At 36.8% G+C, this 19,597-nt stretch overlaps 1 protein-coding gene across 1 annotated transcript; it reads right to left on the bottom strand.

Moving 5' to 3' along the window:
- Positions 1-1,609: 1,609 nt before the first annotated feature.
- Positions 1,610-3,070, bottom strand: LOC111908165 (uncharacterized). Its single transcript, XM_023903998.1, has one exon. The coding sequence runs from the start codon at positions 3,068-3,070 to the stop codon at positions 1,610-1,612; it is 1,461 nt and encodes a 486-aa protein (XP_023759766.1).
- Between the last annotated feature and the right edge of the window lie 16,527 nt (positions 3,071-19,597).

Raw genomic sequence — 19,597 nt, 5'->3', positions numbered from 1 at the left:
CTCAAAGAATCTCTTCTTCAACTCCATGGTAGGTTGAATTCGCAATTCCTAGAATACCTTTTCTCAACCGACAATCTTAAATTGTAGATACGTTGGAAAATCATCATTGTCATCTATTAATTTAGGAGCAAAAGACAATATAAATTAAATCCACGAATTCACAAGTACGGATATGTTACTAACCTAAATAGGATAATTGGAATCACACACAAACCTGGTCCAAGAATATAAGCATTAATTAATTAAAATAAAAAATAACACAAGAACAATAAGTAAAATATATTATAGCCAAGGATTGCAAAAGAGAAAGAACAAATGCAAATATTTCACACACAGACACACTTAAACAAACAGTTTGTATGTGTAGTTTACCTTTACAAAACCAAAGAACATCCGACCATAAAAACCAAGCCATCACCAATTTCAAGGCTTATTAATATTGATTTCACTACATGGGTGGTGAGTTTCAAATTCAAACTTAATAAAAATGAACTATTTTTGGTAAAAAAATATCTCCTCCAGATGGTTAATTTGAAAACAAAATGATATTACCAACAATCAATCAAATTTGAAAACAAAATGATATTACCAACAATCAATCACCAACGTCCAGTCTGGAAGTCATCTCACAATCAGTTGCTTCAAGTTCTAAATAAAGAATTTTGAGAAGCCGGTCATTCCAAATCATATCCTTTTAGTTGTATTCCTGAATCAATTAAGTGTGAAATCTTGAATGATTGTTATAGAAGAAGTCATATTTGAAAATTGATAATACATCCATTAAGAGACAATTGAGTTTAGCAGAATTGCTGACCTTTATAGGTCGCACAAACCTTTTTGCAAGGATATGAAATAAACTAAAGAAAAACGGAAGAAATAAGAGTTGTTCGCAATAAGTATTTGAGGAAAATCAAAATCGTACCGATCTAACTGCGAGTTTCGATGGAGATTAAAGAATACAATGTGTTAATTCAATATTCAATCAGTAATCAAAGTTTCTTGACATGCATAAACCTTAAATTGACGATCAAAACCACCAAAGTCATAAATATATTCACAAAAAATCTTGATTTCAGAAAGATTAGGGTGAGAATAGCTAGGAGAATAACCATCTTCTTTCTTGAAATCATTGCATTAAGCCTCAAAAGTAGGTTCCATGTAAAATAATTAAACACCAAGGAGTTAAGGCATAATACTCTACCTGGTATGATGGTGTCGTGGAGTCTGGTTGGAGCGATGGTTAATAAATTACCGGCGGCACTGCTGCCATAGGAAAGCGATGAAATGGTGGCTCTTGTATAGGAATTTCTTGGAGTAGAAGAAGAACTCACTGAAGTGGTTGGAGGTTGGAACCAGAGAGCGTATGCGATGTGTGGGCGTCGATATTCGGGACCTGTAAACACAAAAAAACACAAAAAACTTCATTTTATAATAGAAAAGTGTTCCCAAATATGAACATTAAGAGTACCTTGGTCTTTTTTTTTTTTTTGGAACCGGCCAATGATATATAAAGAGGAAAAAAGAAAGCCACAGCTAGTGGCAAACAAGAGTTCAAAATACGATGAAATGAAAAGAAACAGGAATTGTAAAACAAAAACAAAGAAAAAATTCAGAAAAGCCAAGGGCAATGAGACCAGGATGCCCAATTTAACTTATCGTTGTTCCCCCTATTCTTCACCCACAGGTAAACCACTGATTTGATGATATCAGTGACTTTATCTGGTGGCAGCCGGTTTTTCTTGAAGACCATTTCGTTCCTTGTCTTCCAAAGACTCCATAAAGTACCATAATAGATTGCTAAGATTATCCTTCTCCTTTTTTTGCATACCCCCCATTGAGAAATGGAACCCAATACATCCTTGACTGTGTGGAGAGGTCCCAATTGAATATTACACCATCTTGATACCCCTTCACATACACTCCTGGCATAACTGCAGTCTACCAGAACATGATTAGAGTCCTCTTCGTATTCATTACACATGGGGCAAGTCAAATTTTCCGGAACTACCCCTCTCTTTGCTAACTCCACTGCAACAGGTATCCTTCCCATTTTCGCCCTCCAGATGAAGCAATAGACTTTTAGAGGGACTTCCTTAAGCCAACTGATTTGACCATCCATGACAGATGTCGTGTAATCCCATCTATGTCTAAGGTCACGAACCTCGTACGTTCCCGTCGAAGACAGACAACATCTCCAAGTTTCCCCATTAGTTGTGTGTTGTTTGGATAACACGGATTCAATCGGTATTTCTTTTTTACCAAGGGCCTTCTTTATACCAGCGATGTTATTCCAAACTCGAGTTAATGATTTCTTCGAGTAAATACCATCAGGTTTCACTTTAAGATTATGCAGGCTTGATATTACTTGTGCCCAAAGATGATGTGGTTCAGTTCTCAGTTTCCACCACCATTTCATTAACAGAGAGATGTTGAGACTTTTGATAGTGCCAATCCATAAGCCTCCCATCTCCTTGGGTGCCACCACTCTATCCCACGAGACCCAGTGTATCTTCTTCTTATCAACCGAGGCCCCCCATAAGAATCTTCTCCTTAGTTTTTCGAGAGTTTGTATTATCCCATCAGGTGCTAAAAACAATGATAAGAAATAGGTTGGAAGGTTACCAAGTACCGATTGGGTAAGGGTCAATCTACCACCGAAAGATAAGGATTTTGATTTCCATTTTGAGAGTTTGGACCGAAACCTCTCAATAATCGGTTCCCAGTTCTTCTTTAAATTCATGTTAGCTCCCACAGGAACTCCTAGATATGTGAACGGTAGTGCAGAAGGTTCACACCCCAGTGTACTGGCCCACCTTGCTACTTCTTGCATATCAGATCCAACGCCAAAGACTTTAGATTTGTTAAAGTTTACCTTTAACCCTGAAGATACATGAAAGCAATGGAGAATACGGGCGAGGTTGCTGATGTTGTTTCTCGACCACTCCCCTATGAATAGGGCATCATCTGCATGTAGCAAGTGAGAGATCTTCGGACCTCCATTTGGAATTTGAATACCCTGGAAAATACCAAGCTCACAGGCAGACCTCATCGCAACACTGAGACCCTCCATGGCTGCTATAAATAAAAATGGGGAAAGTGGGTCACCTTGTCGGACAAGGAGTACCTTGGTCAATCCAAGTAAACTGAACACACCAAGAAGAAAAGCAAGTCGATGCCAAAGAAGAACGCAAAAGAGATAATGGTGGCATATGACTTACCTGAAAAACAATCGATCTAGTATGGCGTTTGATGAAATAGACTGTGGCAGTGAGGATTGCAAACCCTATCGGTGTTTTGTTGAGGAAATCAATATGAATCTGTTAAATCCCACCTCCGTCTCCATAAATTTGAAGTAGAAAACCAAAACCCTAAGGTATTGTCATATAAAAGAGCCTTTATTTAGAAAACAGTCAATTGAGAGAGAGAGGGAGAGAGAGAGAGGAGAATTCCAAAGTTACCCCTTTTTATGTTCACTGTGACCTCAAAGAAGCAGACATCAGGCATTTTCCATGGAATCGATCACAGTGATAAAGAATCGGGTTAGCGGAGGACGATGCTGGAATGTGATGGTCGCAATATAGTGGGTGTCGCTGATTTGGTGCCAATGGTGCTTAATGGTGGTCGTGGTAACGATGGTGGGGTGCGAGGAAGAGAGGAAAAGTGGTTGTGATTTTACGACTGGTGTTTCGTTGGATAAAGAGGGGTTGGATGAGATAGAAAAATGTAATTTTGTTTAAATCTTGAAATGGAGAAGAAGGAGGTGGGGAGGGTTATATAAATGGCGAACATGCTAAAAAAATGGCGACATAATTTGGAGGTTGTTCATGAGAAATCCAATTTTAACTTTGATCTCGATTTTATTTTTGTTGACCAGTTTATTGCATAACAGGTTTGCACATATTGCAATTGGATGTGTACCTCTTAAAATTTAGCAAAATTTTGTAAATGCTTATTAAGGTATAAATATATATATATATATATATATATATATATATATATATATATATATATATATATATATATATATATAAACACAAATAATTAATACTACTATAAGTTGATGATAATTATTAAATTAATCAATACAAAATTGTCACTGTGTCACTAATCTGTCAGTTAATATATTTAAAAAATTCTGGACCCCTAAATGACACAGATTGAATACGGTCGCACACCCTACATCCGGTTGATCATTAGCCTGCATGAATGGCAGGAAATTTACGTATTTACGTATTTCAGTGATGTCGGCTGTAAACTCAGTAAGTTGGATCGCATCCTTATTTGCCCGAATTTTATGGCAACCTTTCCTAATTCGTACGTTTTAGCGCTTCCAAGGGAATACTCTGGTCATTGTCCGGTTCTCCTGTGTACATCCTTCATGAATTTTGGTCTGCCTCCCTTTCGTTTTTATAACTCATGGCTTTACCGTGATGGTTTTGATCTCTTATTCATCCGTGCGTGGGGAGATTTAAATGGGCTTGGGGCTCATGATCGGTATCTCGCAGACAAATTGAGGCACATCAAATGCATTATCAAAGCCTGGAGAAGGTGGAGGTAGAAAAGAAGTCTAAGGTTCTTCTTGAACTCAAAAGAAAAGTAGATGATCTCGAATTACATGTTGATGAGCGTTCTTTATCTGACATCGAAATTGCTATCAGGAGAGAGTCGAAGCAAAAAACCTTTGAGTTGGAAAAAATGGCTAAAATGGATATGGTTCAGAAATCTCGTATCAAATGGATTTGTGATGGAGATGAAAACACTTGTTTCTTTCACAATTCTATAAAAATCAAAAATAGGAGATGTAACCTTATGGGGATTACTGTCAAAGGGCAATAGGTAACTGACATAACTGCTATAAAACGGGAAACTTGGAATTTTTTTCAAAAATAAATTTCGTGAACAACACCAATCTCGCCCCGGTTTCGTTAATTCGAATTTCAAAAGATTGGATTTAGTTGATAGAAATTTCTTAGAGGAGCACTTTGAGCTTAATAAGATTAAAGATTCTATTTGGAATTGCAGTGGTGAGAAAGCCCCTGGGCCAGACAGGTTTACTTTCAAATTCATTAAACATTTTTGGCCAATTATGCAAGGCGTTATTATGAGATTCGTGAAACATTTTGAGCAATTTGGATATTTCTCTAGAGGGAGCAACTCCTCTTTTATTTCTCTTTTGCCAAAGGTGAAAGATCCTACCTCGTTAAATGATTTTCGTCCTATCAATCTTATCGGAAGTATTTACAAATTTATCGCTAAAGTGCTTGCATCTAGACTCAAGCGGGTTCTTCGATCGGTGATTGATGAAATTCAAACGGGTTTCATTGAGGGTAGGAATATTCTTGATGAGCCTTTAATTATAAATGAAATATTTACGTGGGCTAGGAGACAAGCATAAGTTGTTTCTTTTCAGGATTGACTTCGATAAAGCTTTTGATTCCATAAATTGGAAGTATTTGGAGTTGGTTATGAGTCAAATGGGATTTGGGGACAAATGGATTTTATGGATAAAAGGTTGCCTCTCTTCCTCTCAGGCTTCGGTACTTATCACCGGGTCGACTACAAAGGAATTTCCTCTCTCAAAGGGAGTCTGCCAAGGAGATCCTCTATCTCCATTTCTTTTTTATCATTGCCATGGAGGGTTTAAATGTTGCTATGAGAACTGCTAGTCAAAAATCTCTTTTCCATGGTGTTAAAATCCCTAATGATGGCCCATCTGTTTTGCATTTGTTTTATGCCGATGATACGCTTTTCGTTGGGGATTGGACGAGATAAAATTTTGCAAACTTAGCTCGTATTCTTAAATGTTTTCATGTAGCCTCCAGTCTAAAAGTGGATTTCATAAATCGAAAGTGTTTGGTATTGGGGTTTCTATGAAGTGGCTTCATTCCCTTTTAAGTACCTTGGGGTCCCGATTGGAGCTAATATGAATCTTAAACGGAGTTGGTTGCCCATTATTGAAAAGGTTAAATCCAAACGTTCCGCGCGGAAAGCTAAGCATCTTTCTTTAGGTGGCCGTTTAACTCTTGTCAAATCGGTCCTTGGATCTTTACCTTTATTTTTCTTTTCGTTGTTCATGGATCCTAAGTCCGTTATTGAGCATCTTGAATAGATTCGCAAACGTTTTCTTTGGGGAGGGAATGAAAGAAAAAATAAAATCAATTGGGTGGCCTGGAAGGTGATTCTTGGGCCTAAGGATCAAGGTGGTCTCAAGGTAGGCTCCCTCGATTCATTGAATTGGGCTTTGTTATACAAATGACTTTGGTGATTTAAATGTGACTCGATCCCTTTATAGAAGCGAGTCATCTGTGGCATTCATAACAACATGAGAAAACCTATTGACGGTTTTGCCAAAAAATCGATTCCTAGAATCTAGTTTAATGTCGTCAAGGTGGCCCATGTGGTGGAGGAAATTGGAATCGACGTTTCTTCAGTTTTTCAAATACATGTTGGTTCCGGTAATAATACTTTGTTCTGGTTAGACGATTGGACAGGTTGTGGTTTTTTGGCTGCACAATTCCTAGCTTTTTTTGCCCTTGATAAGAAAAAGTCATGTTATATTAAGGAGAGAATCTTGAATAATAGATTTGTCTGGGGCTTGGAAGAGAATTCCTAGTAGCTATAACGAAATCGAGGAATTGAGAGGCTTAAAGGGTTGCACATATGAGATGGTTTTAAGTAGCGAATCAAATATTTGGAAATCAAAGTTCTCTCCTAATGGGAACTTTTCCGTTCATGATTTGCGTGTCATAATTGATTCTAAGTTTACTGTTCCTATGCCTAATCCGACTGTTTGGTTAAGGTTGGTACTGTTGAAAATTATTGTCTTTGTTTGGGGGGGGGGGGGGGTTGTATTGATAGGCTTCCTTCAACTGTGGCTCTCACTCGAAGGGGTATTTTTGTCTCGAACATCTCCTTCCAGTTCTGCAATGGTGGTATCGACGATTCCAATCATTTTTTTTATAAGGTGTCCTCAGGTGGAACTTTCCCTAAGGTGGATCTTCAATTGGTGTAGTATAACGTGACAAAGTTTTAATTCAGTTGGGGGGTTTTTGCAATTTGCTGCAAATTGGTGAAATTGTCCAAAAATAGGAAGATTTTATTGGCCATCCTATATGGTTTCTTATGGTGTATTTGGAAAGCGAGAAATGACAACATTTTTAATAATCTAAGTGCTTCTTTTTCTATGTTGGCGGATAGTATGCTCACTAAGGTGTTAGATTGGATCAAATATAGGGGTAATTACGAGAATTGTAAATGGGCGGTCTGGGTTTGCTCTCCCTTTGATATCATGTAATCATTTTTGTGTGTATTCTATTTTTTGTTTTTCTTTGCCCGGCCTTGGCTGTGGTTTTTATTGAAATTTTGCCATTTCCAAACTAATAAATAAATAAATAAAATAATAATCCATATTCTAATAAAATAATAGTTTTATTCTCATTTTGACATGTGACATCCTATTAAACATTCTAATTAATACACATTTTATTCTTTTTTGCCACATGTCATCCCATTATGTCTCTTAATTAATATGTGCCACTTGTCATCCCATTAATTCTCAATTTCAAATTTCAAATTTTAAATTTTCTACTCTAATTATATTAAATTAATAACATTAGAATAAAAATTAAAATAAAATTAATACAAATTATAAAATAATATAATTTCACATATTTATTTAAATCAATGATTAAAATTTATATAACTAAAACAATCTCTTAGTTAATAATTTATTTAAAATAATTGATTAATAAATTTAAGTTTTTACTATAAAAAATTAATTAATTTTATAACCGTGGTTCCTACGGGTTATAAACTAGTAAATAAATAAATAAAAACTAGATCGGTGCCCCCTTGCACCAATCTAGTTTTCTTTGAGTGCCTTTATATTGATTTTATTAAAAAAAAAAAATAAGATAAATAAAATAAAAAACCATACATGTATAAAATATACCTCAAGTTAGTTTCTCTTGTAATAATCAAGCACCAATGATAATGATTGGAATTGATATATACTTTTCATCAAATACAAAAAAGCAAACAAATTAAACTAACTAGCGGTGATTAACCCAGTGACACAGTACTATATATTTAAGTATAATAAAATTAAGCAAGAAACATAAACAAATGTATATATGAATAAAATAACGTCTTTTATATCATTTCTTTTCATTTACCTTTACCTTTTCCTTTTGCGTCTTTTTCTCTAGAAAAATGCTGAAAGCCATAAAAGGTGAAAACCAAAAGTTAAATTTACCACACGCTAAAGTCTACACTTTGGAAAAGAAGAAAAAACCAAGTGAGTTCTAATTTTGATATGTTCATAGTCACTTCGATAGTCAAACCCTATTAAATTTTAGACTAAACTGCACAAATGGTCCCTGTGTTTTGCTTAAAATTGTCACTTTGGTCCAAAAAAATTTTGACTAGCACCACAGGTCCAAAATTTTCATTTTGTTGCGACTTTGGTCCAATTTGATTTAAAAATATTTAAAATGACGGATTTATCCTTGGCATTTCCCTTTTCTGTTTTTTTATTTATTTAAATGTTTTTCTGATTAAAAATAATATAAAAAAGAAACCCTCTCTCTCTCTCATGCGTGTGCCCATTTTTCTCAAAAACCGATCCCTCTTGACACTCGATCCTTCATCTCTCTCTCTTTGAGAATGCCGACAATACACCCCCATCTTCAGGCCCTGACCTTCATCAACATAACCATTTCACCATCGCTTGCCTTCATAATCTTCCACCATACTTCATCTTCGATCGGAGGGGAGATAGATTGGAAACAAGGATGAAGCAGCAAAACCATCACCGCCATTGTTATGCGCCTCCCTGCTCCTGCAATCGGACCGCCACCTCTTTACGAAACCCTAGTGTCGAGGAAGAAGGATTCTACATCGACGACGAAGAAGAAGAATCTGTTGGATTAATGTCTAAGTCCATAACTATAATTGGTAAGACTTGACCCGACCCGACATGGTCCATTTGGGTTGCATACCATCATGCACTTGGATAGACTATAATGAGAGAAATAAGACACTTATGGTTATTAATATATTATAAGTTCTAGTATATTAATAATAAGAATAATAAGATTATTTAATTAGTATTGATCAAGAATTAATCTAGGATTAATTAAGTGATCAAAAGAAGACTAATTAAATATATGGGTTGATTGTGTAAATCATCCATACTTGTATAGTGGGCTAATGCTCCATGGATAATCAAGTTGGGCTAAAACCCATAGGATGGTCCATGGATGGTCCATGGTGTATTTGTACCCATGGATCATGGAAATGAAAGGCCATGTCAATTAGGGTTTACATGGTGTAACGTTAACTATATAAGCATCTTATTCTTGACCAAAATCGGCCACTAGAGTGTGAAGTGAAAGGGTTAGCCGATTTCATGAGTTGTAGAATTCTCTCAAGTTATTCTAAGTGTTTTGGTGATTGTGATTCCATTTGAGGCTTCCACACTATTGGGGCTAGACACTCAAGCTTCATGAAGACTTTCTACATCAAGAGGTATGTATTCTATCTTGTTACATTCATTGTTTTTGTATGCTAGATTAGGATAATACCTTGGAAGTTCTTATTTGCATGTATAATAGAGAAAACATAGATCCAAGGTATTTAGGGTTGCATGTACACTTAGGAGTGTTAGAATGCTCAAAACCCAACAGTGGTATCAAAGCCTAGGCTTGTTTTCTTGTTATACCTGCAATAGAAGCTGAAAAAACGAATTTGGTGCTGTCTGATCATCAGACTCGGCGAGTCCCTCAGAGGACTCGGCGAGTCCATGCCTAAAATGTGATCAATTTGATCCAACTCACCGAGTTGGTTCATGCACTCGACGAGTTGGACCCCCAGACAGCATATTTTCGAGTTTTTTGGCTAGAAATGGACTAGGAACATTACCCTAAGTTGTTTTTGAACTTATAAACTTGTTTTTTGATGTGGTAATGTTCATGCTACTCCATTTTCAAAGATAATTGTCAATAGATTCATGTTTTGTATTAGTTTAAGGTTTAGACTAATTACATGAAAAAGTTTGATTTGAATTATCTTGTAGTTATGAGTTGCTTAGATTAATAGAAAAGTTAATTGAAATAGTTGTTTTCAATCCATTTTAATCTAAGAGTTGAGTATAAAATGTGTTTGTGTAACTTGTCCTCAAGTTACATGAAGAGTCACATTAAAGACTCATAAAATTCATAAGAGTTGGCAATGGTTACAAAATGAAGAGTCTTGTGTCATTGAATAATTTTTTTTTATGACTCCATAACTTGTCCTCAAGTTATGGAAGTTCAAGAGTCACTTCATTAAAGAAAAATATGTAACCATAATTAAATCCATAAATTATAAAATAAAGAAAAAGTTAGTTCTTTTATTAGTTTAAAGTCTTCCATAACTTGTCCTCAAGTTATGGAACTTGAAGAGTTTTTGGATTAAAACTACTTTAAACACATAAGTTATGGAATTAATTAGTTTTGAATAGTTTCAAAACTTGCCCTCAAGTTTTGGAATTTGAAAAAGTTTTCACTTATGAATACTTTAATTCCAAGTTAGCCCTTAGAATTTTAAAAGTTAAAATTCAACCCTTATACTTTATAATATTATAAGCTAATAATATATATATGTATAAGAGTAAAGTCAGTCTTACCGCTAGTACGCCTCATTCACGAAGCCGGTCTATAAGGTGGGTATAAGGTTGTTGCCTATAAAATGGCAACTTAATGGGTGTCCACTCTCACCTACCGCTTGCTTGACTGGTGGAGGGTCGTTAGCCGAACGGGTTTGACAGGACTAGAACTCTCCCTTCATTAAAAGTATTAATGACAATACTAAGTAACTAAACTCTTAATAATACCCAATCTTAGTTACTTAGGAAAAATGTGAATAAGGTGCTAATCCATGAAATTACACTTTACACTTTGTCTAAGTCGTTAGTGGAGCGTGTGTGGTTAACCGGCACACTAACTTGGACTTAACAAGGTAGGTAAAGGGTGACTTAATATTTATCATAGTATCGATGGAGCGTGTGTGGTTAACCGGCACATCGATTGAGGGGTAATTTATTAAGGGTACCAAGTGATTTGCATGGTTACTTCACACCTTGTTTTGTGATCCTCGGCATCCCAGTCACAAAACCTGAAGGGCACACTCGAGATTGAAACATGCCTTTGAAAAGTTCAATGAATCTCAAAGATCGGAGTTTCAAAACCAATTAAAACCTAATAATACATTTCGCTTATCTTGGTGGAAATTGGTGAATCGTCATTCACCTACTTTCAAATATTTTATAGCTTGGATTACGGCATACCTCTTCTAAGTTATAAAATAGTTTGTTGGGTCCTAGCCTTAATATTTCATATTGGGTGTCATATTAAGGACTTAAAATCAACTATCTTGAATATCTCCCAAAAGATGTCTGGTTTAGACACCTATGATTTTCCCGAATCTCTTGAAACAAGGTTTCCTAAATGAAGATGATGCCCCATGGAAATCATACTTCATTCACCTCCTCCAATTATTCTCCCTAACCCACAAGTTCTTGAAAAGTTTAAGGTCACTCAAGCCCTATTGGCAAGTCAAGGTCTAGGTGTGATCACATCTTGGAGATGTAGTCACATATTGACAAGCTGGGAGAGTTGGGTGTCAAAGTCTTGATAAAGTCGGTGGTTCAATCACTTTCTAAGTCACATAGTGAGTTCCTTTGGGACACCTATGAAACATACTATGACAAGACCCTTAATGATCTCATCTATTTGCTAAGATCAACTTCCTAAACTTTATGGACATTGATAATGATATCTAGTAAAGCTCTCTCTTCCCAGTGGAAAGGGATCGGCCATAGTCAACTCGGTTGACCAAATGGTAAAGAGAAAAGCTAAGTCTATGATAGTCTCGTGTACCATTTTCAAAGGGTCCATATGTTTATATTGCCAAAGGAAGGGGCATTGGTTGCGAAGCTGCCAAATTTACCTAAGGATGTTAAAGTCAATAAGTTTGACTCTACTTCAGGTAAAGTCCACTATCTAACTCTGTTAAGTTTCTATTCTGAGATTCTTGATACATGATGTGACTGGGTCACATGGTGATGTTTTAAGAATCAAAGAAAAGTGAAGAAACTTAAAGAAAGAATATGCTGAATCTGATCGCGTAGATGGTTTTCTATCGCGTAGTTTGAAGATCGGATTCTTGAGCTACTTCTTCGGAGTTATGAGATATTGCTTAGGAATAGATAACAACAAGTTTTCATATGGATTGTAAGGATAAGTTTTTCCGCAAAGTTTTAAAATAAAAGAAAATTTTTGATTTTATTTATTTTAAAATATCCTTACAATGGCATTTGAGGAAAAATTGTTGCTTATATGATTCCATTAATAGCAAGAGTGGAAATATGAAATTGATTCTTTCATTTGTGGTAATGTCGTGATTTACCAAATATGGAAAGATTCTCCTCACCCAAGTTTCAATTGGACCGGGACTTGGAATCACGCAAGTTGTATTGCATGATGAATGAGAACTTTCAAGTATTGGAAAAATTAAGACTAATTACTCGTTCACATGGATGTGTGAGTCAAGTAAAGGACTAAGGGATCGAGTACATATTCTTGTGCACTGATTAAGTCCACCACAAAAGATTGATAAGACTATTCGTCATGGTTTACTAAAGCTCAGTAAATATGATTATACTTACATGCTTAAGTGTAATTCTGAGACATTGGAAAAAGGTTCCAATGTATGACAGAGCGAATAAGAAGAATCAAATTAGGCAGAAGGATAAAAGTTTCTCAAATCTGAAAAGATGGGAGAGTACTTTAGTATTAGTTTTTGTGATCATCTTAATGATTAAGAAACCATAGCACAATTAGTTCTCTAAGGAAGTCTTAGTGCATTCTTATGACTAAGAAGAGGGATTTTGAATTGTTGAAATGGTTAAATCAAGAAGATGAGTCATACTTCGTTCCAATACAAGTCTTAGAGTCATACTCCAAGATTGTAACTTGAGTGACATGTCTTAAAGAAGGTTTAAAACACTTGTCAAATGTAAGAGTAAAAGTTTTCTACTCTTGTACATTTGAAATTGGTAAGTTGTGATGTTTTGGATAAAACAAAGACCAACTTAGGCCAATTGTGTGAAGTGTTTGTCTTGATTAGAATCCGCACTATCTCTTGGATGTTTGACAAGGGAGTCTTATATGTCAAGAGGACAGTGGGAGTCTTAAAGGTCTTGAAAGTCTCAAGAACTAACCAAGAATAAAACCTGAAGTTCTTCACTAGCACACGACTTGAGGTTCATAACCTATCGTGTTGACATATTTTGTGCCCATTCCAGTTAAAGTTGGCTTTGCATATGAGTTCTTAGAGATCTCAATTAGTTGCACAACAACTTGGAAGCAATGGTAGGCCCTTGAGCTGCCAGGTGGCAAGAAATTAAGATTGAGTTCAATCCATATGGTTTTGGATTTGTCATTATCTGTGTCTTGTGATTATGGTTTTGACAAATTCATATGGGTAGGAACTCATACACCAAATAAATCTAAGTGTCATAAGGTTTCTCTCCGATTCATGAAAATGATGGTGAGGAAACACTTTCACTAAGTAGATTTTATCTAGATAGCAATTGTGATATTTGCATTCTCAAAGTCGTTAGTGGAGCGTGTGTGGTTTACCGGCACACTAACCTGGACTTGTGAGAAGTGGCAAAAAGGTCTAACCATTATGATTACGGCATACCTCTTCATAACTGTTTAGACACACAAGTGTGCTATCTAAGGGAAGGTGTATGATTTTTGATAAAGTTTTATCAAAACAATCTAGTATCAGAAATCTGAACTTTGGTAAGAAAGTCAATGAAGTATTGATTTCTAGAAGTCCAGCTGATTTCTGAGTACATGTCAAAGCTAGTGGGAGCATAAGTGTTATGCTAATAATCATCATGTTAGTGGGAGCATGATAATTATGATAAGTATTGCAAGTTAGCAATGTTAATTATAGAAAACAAAAAGTTTCAATTCGTGAGGTTGCAGGGGTTGGAAAAGTTGTTTTGCTATAATTAAGGGAGAGGAAATTATACTTCATCTCAAATCTATAAGCTTAGATCGTGAGGTTTCAATCATTTAGTCAAGGATATATATGAATTTCATGTTGGAATGGCTCAACATAAGGAACTTCTGTATATGGATCCATTATTTACGTTCTAAAATTCGATTATGATTACGGCATCCCTTTTCATAATCTGAATTATGAGAACTTGGCAAATTGAAATGGACATATTATAGCAAAAGACTGGTTTAGTCTTTATGTGAGACATCATTAATCGATTCCCATATGCTTCGGATATAGGATCGATTACATGTGCTATATTCATCCTTTCTAAAATTTTCCAAATGCCTAGGGCATTAAGAAGGGAAAAGGTTTAGAACTGGATATGACTAAAAGGATTAAACAATTGTCGAGGACAATCTAAGGTTTACCAAAGATTGGTTACTCTAGGACAGTTGGAAGTATAGTGATAATTCTGGAAGGACCATATTGACATAGTCTGTAAGGAGGCAACTCTTGGTCAGAAGTGATAGTCAAAATGGAATCTGGAAATGTTTCAAAGTTAGAATTTTCAATCTGTGTATGATTAAGGAAACTTAATGCAAGAAGGATATTTCCAAGGAGTTGATCTCCTTTGGAATGCTCTGTAATGATTGTTGTCAAGTCTTTCTGATTTTGTACATAATCATTACAAGAGGATCAATGCATATAAGTTTAGAATCTAACAGATTTTAGTAAATGGCATGAATTTGGAATTCTTGCATTTGCAGTAAGGATTTGGGAGTGTGAAAAGAGAATCATTGAAGTTATGTTCAATTGATCTAGTTCACAAGTAAAGATCATAGACAAACATAGTATGCATACTTGGTGTTTGGCATGACTAGTGTTTAAGAAAACATAGTGTACATGCTTGGAGCATGGGACAACTATTGTTTTAAATTCAAGAATAAAGTTGATAGTTGAAACAGTATACAATGAATAATGTGTAATCATATGGTGATAAATAAAAGGTGTTTTATTTATGTTCAAAGGGTTGATACCATATTGGATTCAATTATTATTGTGTTTCACTTTGCATGTTTTGACTTCCCGAATAAACTAGGTTATTCTTCCGGAATGACTAAGTTATTCAAACCATCCACAGTCGGTCATATGTTGGAAGTAGATATGAATTAAGACTGTCATGGGTTGGCTTGTAGAGGTCTAAGGTGTTGGACAAAGGGCTACAACACTCATGAGTGCCCATAAGTTCTGAGTATTGGATTCAACCCGCGCTCATTGGAATCACTTCATGGATTTTATCACGAGTGATCATGAGACGATAATATCTTATATTCTTCAAACCTAGAGATATGAGTTGTTACTATGAGTTGATAGTACATTGATTGCACGAAAACGCATTTGGTAACTCGGTGCTATAAAACGTGCCTTTGTGTATGATTCAACAAGTAGTAGAACAAGCCATATGAGTCGAAGTTTATCCGTTCCTTTTACCTTCGGGATAAAAGCGATATCTGTGGGCCCCTCGATGATTTGATGATGACAAATGGAAGTGCTCGGCCGGGCCAAGACTGATTTGATTTGTTCAATTAGTCAGTCGTCATAAATCGAAAATCGGGAAACAACAAATGGACAGAGAGAATGATTATAATCCATGTCTCAGTCCATATGATATCTAGAATGGAGGAATATATGATCCCTTATCTAATGGACAAGTCATTGACAAAGGTCAGAGTTCATCTACAAGGTTAGAGTTCGACAGAAGCTTTTGAGAGCTACGATTGCCAGTTGGTTCCTGAAGTCATACACAATAATAGTTTTAGACTTATCCAAGTGGGAGACTGTTGGATTAATGTCTAAGTCCATAACTATAATTGGTAAGACTTGACCCGACCCGGCATGGTCCATTTGGGTTGCATACCATCATGCACTTGGATAGACTATAATGAGAGAAATAAGACACTTATGGTTATTAATATATTATAAGTTCTAGTATATTAATAATAAGAATAATAAGATTATTTAATTAGTATTGATCAAGAATTAATCTAGGATTAATTAAGTGATCAAAAGAAGACTAATTAAATATATGGGGTGATTGTGTAAATCATCCATACTTGTATAGTGGGCTAATGCTCCATGGATAATCAAGTTGGGCTAAAACCCATAGGATGGTCCATGGATGCTCCATGGTGTATTTGTACCCATGGATCATGGAAATGAAAGGCCATGTCAATTAGGGTTTACATGGTGTAACGTTAACTATATAAGCATCTTATTCTTGACCAAAATCGGCCACTAGAGTGTGAAGTGAAAGGGCTAGCCGATTTCATGAGTTGTAGAATTCTCTCAAGTTATTCTAAGTGTTTTGGTGATTGTGATTCCATTTGAGGCTTCCACACTATTGGGGCTAGGCACTCAAGCTTCATGAAGACTTTCTACATCAAGAGGTATATATTCTATCTTACTCATAAATAAAACATTTTTTATTCATCATCAAATGTCAATTACACTTTACAAATTTTGAGGTTATCTAACTACTAAATCTAATATCATCCTTCAGCCCTATGCTCCGAGCATGCTGAAGATGCTTAACCCGAGTCAGTCCCTTTGTGAGGGGATCTACCGGATTCTCATCTGATGATACCCTCTTTGCCACGAGGAGTCCTTCTTCGATCCGATGTCTGATGAAATGGTATTTTCTGTCGATGTGTCTGGATCTCCCGTGATCCCTTGGTTCCTTGGCTAAGGCAACAACACTTTCACTATGACTGACTGTGGAGGTTTGAATAATATGTTATACCAAACAAAAATTATTCTGGAAGTCAAAACATGCAAAAGAAATATAGTAAACGATCGACAAGAGATAGCAACACCTTACTCATAAATAAAACATTTTTTATTCATCATCAAATGTCAATTACACTTTACAAATTTCGAGGTTATCTAACTACTAAATCTAATATCATCCTTCAGCCCTATGCTCCGAGCATGCTGAAGATGCTTAACCCGAGTCAGTCCCTTTGTGAGGGGATCTACCGGATTCTCATCTGATGATACCCTCTTTGCCACAAGGAGTCCTTCTTCGATCCGATGTCTGATGAAATGGTATTTTCTGTCGATGTGTCTGGATCTCCCGTGATCCCTTGGTTCCTTGGCTAAGGCAACAACACTTTCACTATCACAGAAAATTTCCATTGGCTCTTTAATAGCTGGTACAACTCCAAGGTCTCCAATGAAGTTCTTCAGCCATATCGCCTCCTTTTCCGCTTCGCTAGCTGCAATATACTCTGATTCACAAGTAGAATCTGCCACTGTCTCTTGCTTGGAACTCTTCCAAGAAATTGCTCCTCCGTTTAGGGTAAAGACCCAACCCGACTGAGAGCGGAAATTATCCCTATCAGTCTGGAAGCTAGCATCACTGTACCCTACTACTCTCAAGTCATCACTCCCACCGAGGGTAAGGACCCAGTCCTTAGTCCTCCGTAGGTACTTGAGGATATTCTTTACCGCAGTCCAGTGTGCCTTGCCAGGGTTCGCCTGATACCTGCTAACCATGCTCAGGGCAAAGGCTACATCGGGTCGAGTACACGTCATAACATACATGATCGATCCTACATCCGAAGCATAAGGTGTTCGACTCATTTCTGCTATCTCAGCCTCAGTGCTAGGGCTTTGTGTCTTACTCAATCTGGTGTTACTCTGGATGGGTAACTCTCCTTTCTTGGAATCCTGCATGCTGAATCTCTTCAGCACCTTATCCAAGTAGGTACTCTGACTAAGTCCAATTAGTCTTTTACTCCGATCTCTCATGATCCTTATCCCTAAAATATAGGCAGCTTCACCAAGGTCCTTCATAGCGAAACACTTCCCAAGCCAGGACTTTACTTCCTGCAGGGTTGGAATGTCGTTTCCTATGAGTAGTATGTCATCCACATACAATACCAAAAAGCTAACTATACTCCCACTAGCCTTGACATACACACAAGATTCATCTTCACTTCTAGTAAAGCCAAATTCCTTGACCTTCTCATCAAAGCAAAGATTCCATCTGCGAGGTGCTTGCTTTAATCCATAGATGGATTTCTCAAGCTTACACACTCTATTAGGGTACTCGTTGCTGACAAAACCTTCTGGCTGACTCATGTAAACATCTTCAGCCAACTTTCCATTAAGGAAAGCGGTTTTGACATCCATTTGCCATATTTCATAGTCATGAAATGCAGCTATGGCTAACAGAACCCGAATAGACTTAATCTTGGCTACTGGAGAAAAGGTCTCATCATAATCCACTCCAGGAATTTGAGAGAAGCCCTTTGCAACCAGTCTAGCCTTATAAGTGTGTACTTTACCATCCATGTCGGTCTTTTTCTTGAAGACCCATTTTCACCCTACTGTCTTACGACCTGGTACATTTTCAACTAAGCTCCAAACTTGATTGTCATACATGGATTGTATCTCGCTATCCATAGCCTCTTTCTATTTAGCAGACTCGGGGCCTGCCATGGCTTCCTCGTAGCTGTTAGGGTCATCTTGACTTACTAGTGTCCCATCACTAATAAGTGTCTCACCTTCTGCAGTAATATGGAATCCATAGTAATGCTCAGGTGCACTCCTAACTCTCGTGGAACGCCTCAGAGGTACAAGTTTGTCAATTGGCTCGACAGGAGTTTCCTCCTCAAGTTGAGGGCTAGAGTTTGAAGTTCCTTCACCACTTGATTCTTGAATTTCTTCAAGATCAATTTGCCTCCCACTGTCTCCTTGGCTTATAAACTCTCTTTCTCGAAAGACTCCTCTTCTTGCTACAAAGACCACATTGTCACTAGGTCTGTAGAAGAGGTAACCAAAGGATTGCTGTGGGTAACCGATGAAAATACACCTCTCGCTTCGAGGTTCGAGCTTATCATGAGTCTCGCGTCTCACGAAAGCCTCGCAACCCCAAATCTTGATGTGGTCTAGTTTAGGTACTTTACCAATCCACATCTCGTGAGGAGTTTTGGCAACTTTCTTTGTAGGGACTAGATTAAGAATATGGGCGGCAGTCTCTAAGGCATACCCCCAGAATGAGATTGGTAGCGAAGCTCAACTCATCATGGAACGAACCATATCTAACAAGGTTCGATTACGCCTCTCAGCTACACCATTCAACTGTGGTGTCCTGGGAGGTGTCAATTGTGAGACTATCCCACATTCCCTTAGATAGTCAAGGAACTCTGAACTAAGATACTCACCACCTCGATCGGATCGAAGCATCTTAATGTTCATGCCCAATTGATTCTCGACTTCCTGTTTAAATTCCTTAAACCTCTCGAAAGTCTCTGACTTATGCTTGATCAAGTAGACATATCCGTATCTACTGTAATCATCAGTAAAAGTCAAATAATAATGATTAGCATCCCTTGTGGCATGTTTGAATGGTCCACACACATCCGTGTGTATAAGGTCCAACAAACCTTCACCCCTTTCACACGAGCTTGTGAAGGGTGACTTTGTCATTTTTCCAAGTAAGCATGATTCGCAACTATCATCTGACTTTAGGTCA

The sequence above is a fragment of the Lactuca sativa genome, chromosome 7 (genome assembly GCF_002870075.4).
Source record: "Lactuca sativa cultivar Salinas chromosome 7, Lsat_Salinas_v11, whole genome shotgun sequence".
NCBI lineage: Eukaryota > Viridiplantae > Streptophyta > Magnoliopsida > Asterales > Asteraceae > Lactuca > Lactuca sativa.
Note: the sequence above shows the minus strand (reverse complement) of the source record. Positions and strands in the feature narration are given on the sequence as shown.

Coding starts and splice junctions, on each gene's coding strand:
- LOC111908165 (XM_023903998.1), bottom strand. CDS start 3,070: ATGGAGGGTCTCAGTGTTGCGATGAGGTCTGCCTGTGAGCTTGGTATT.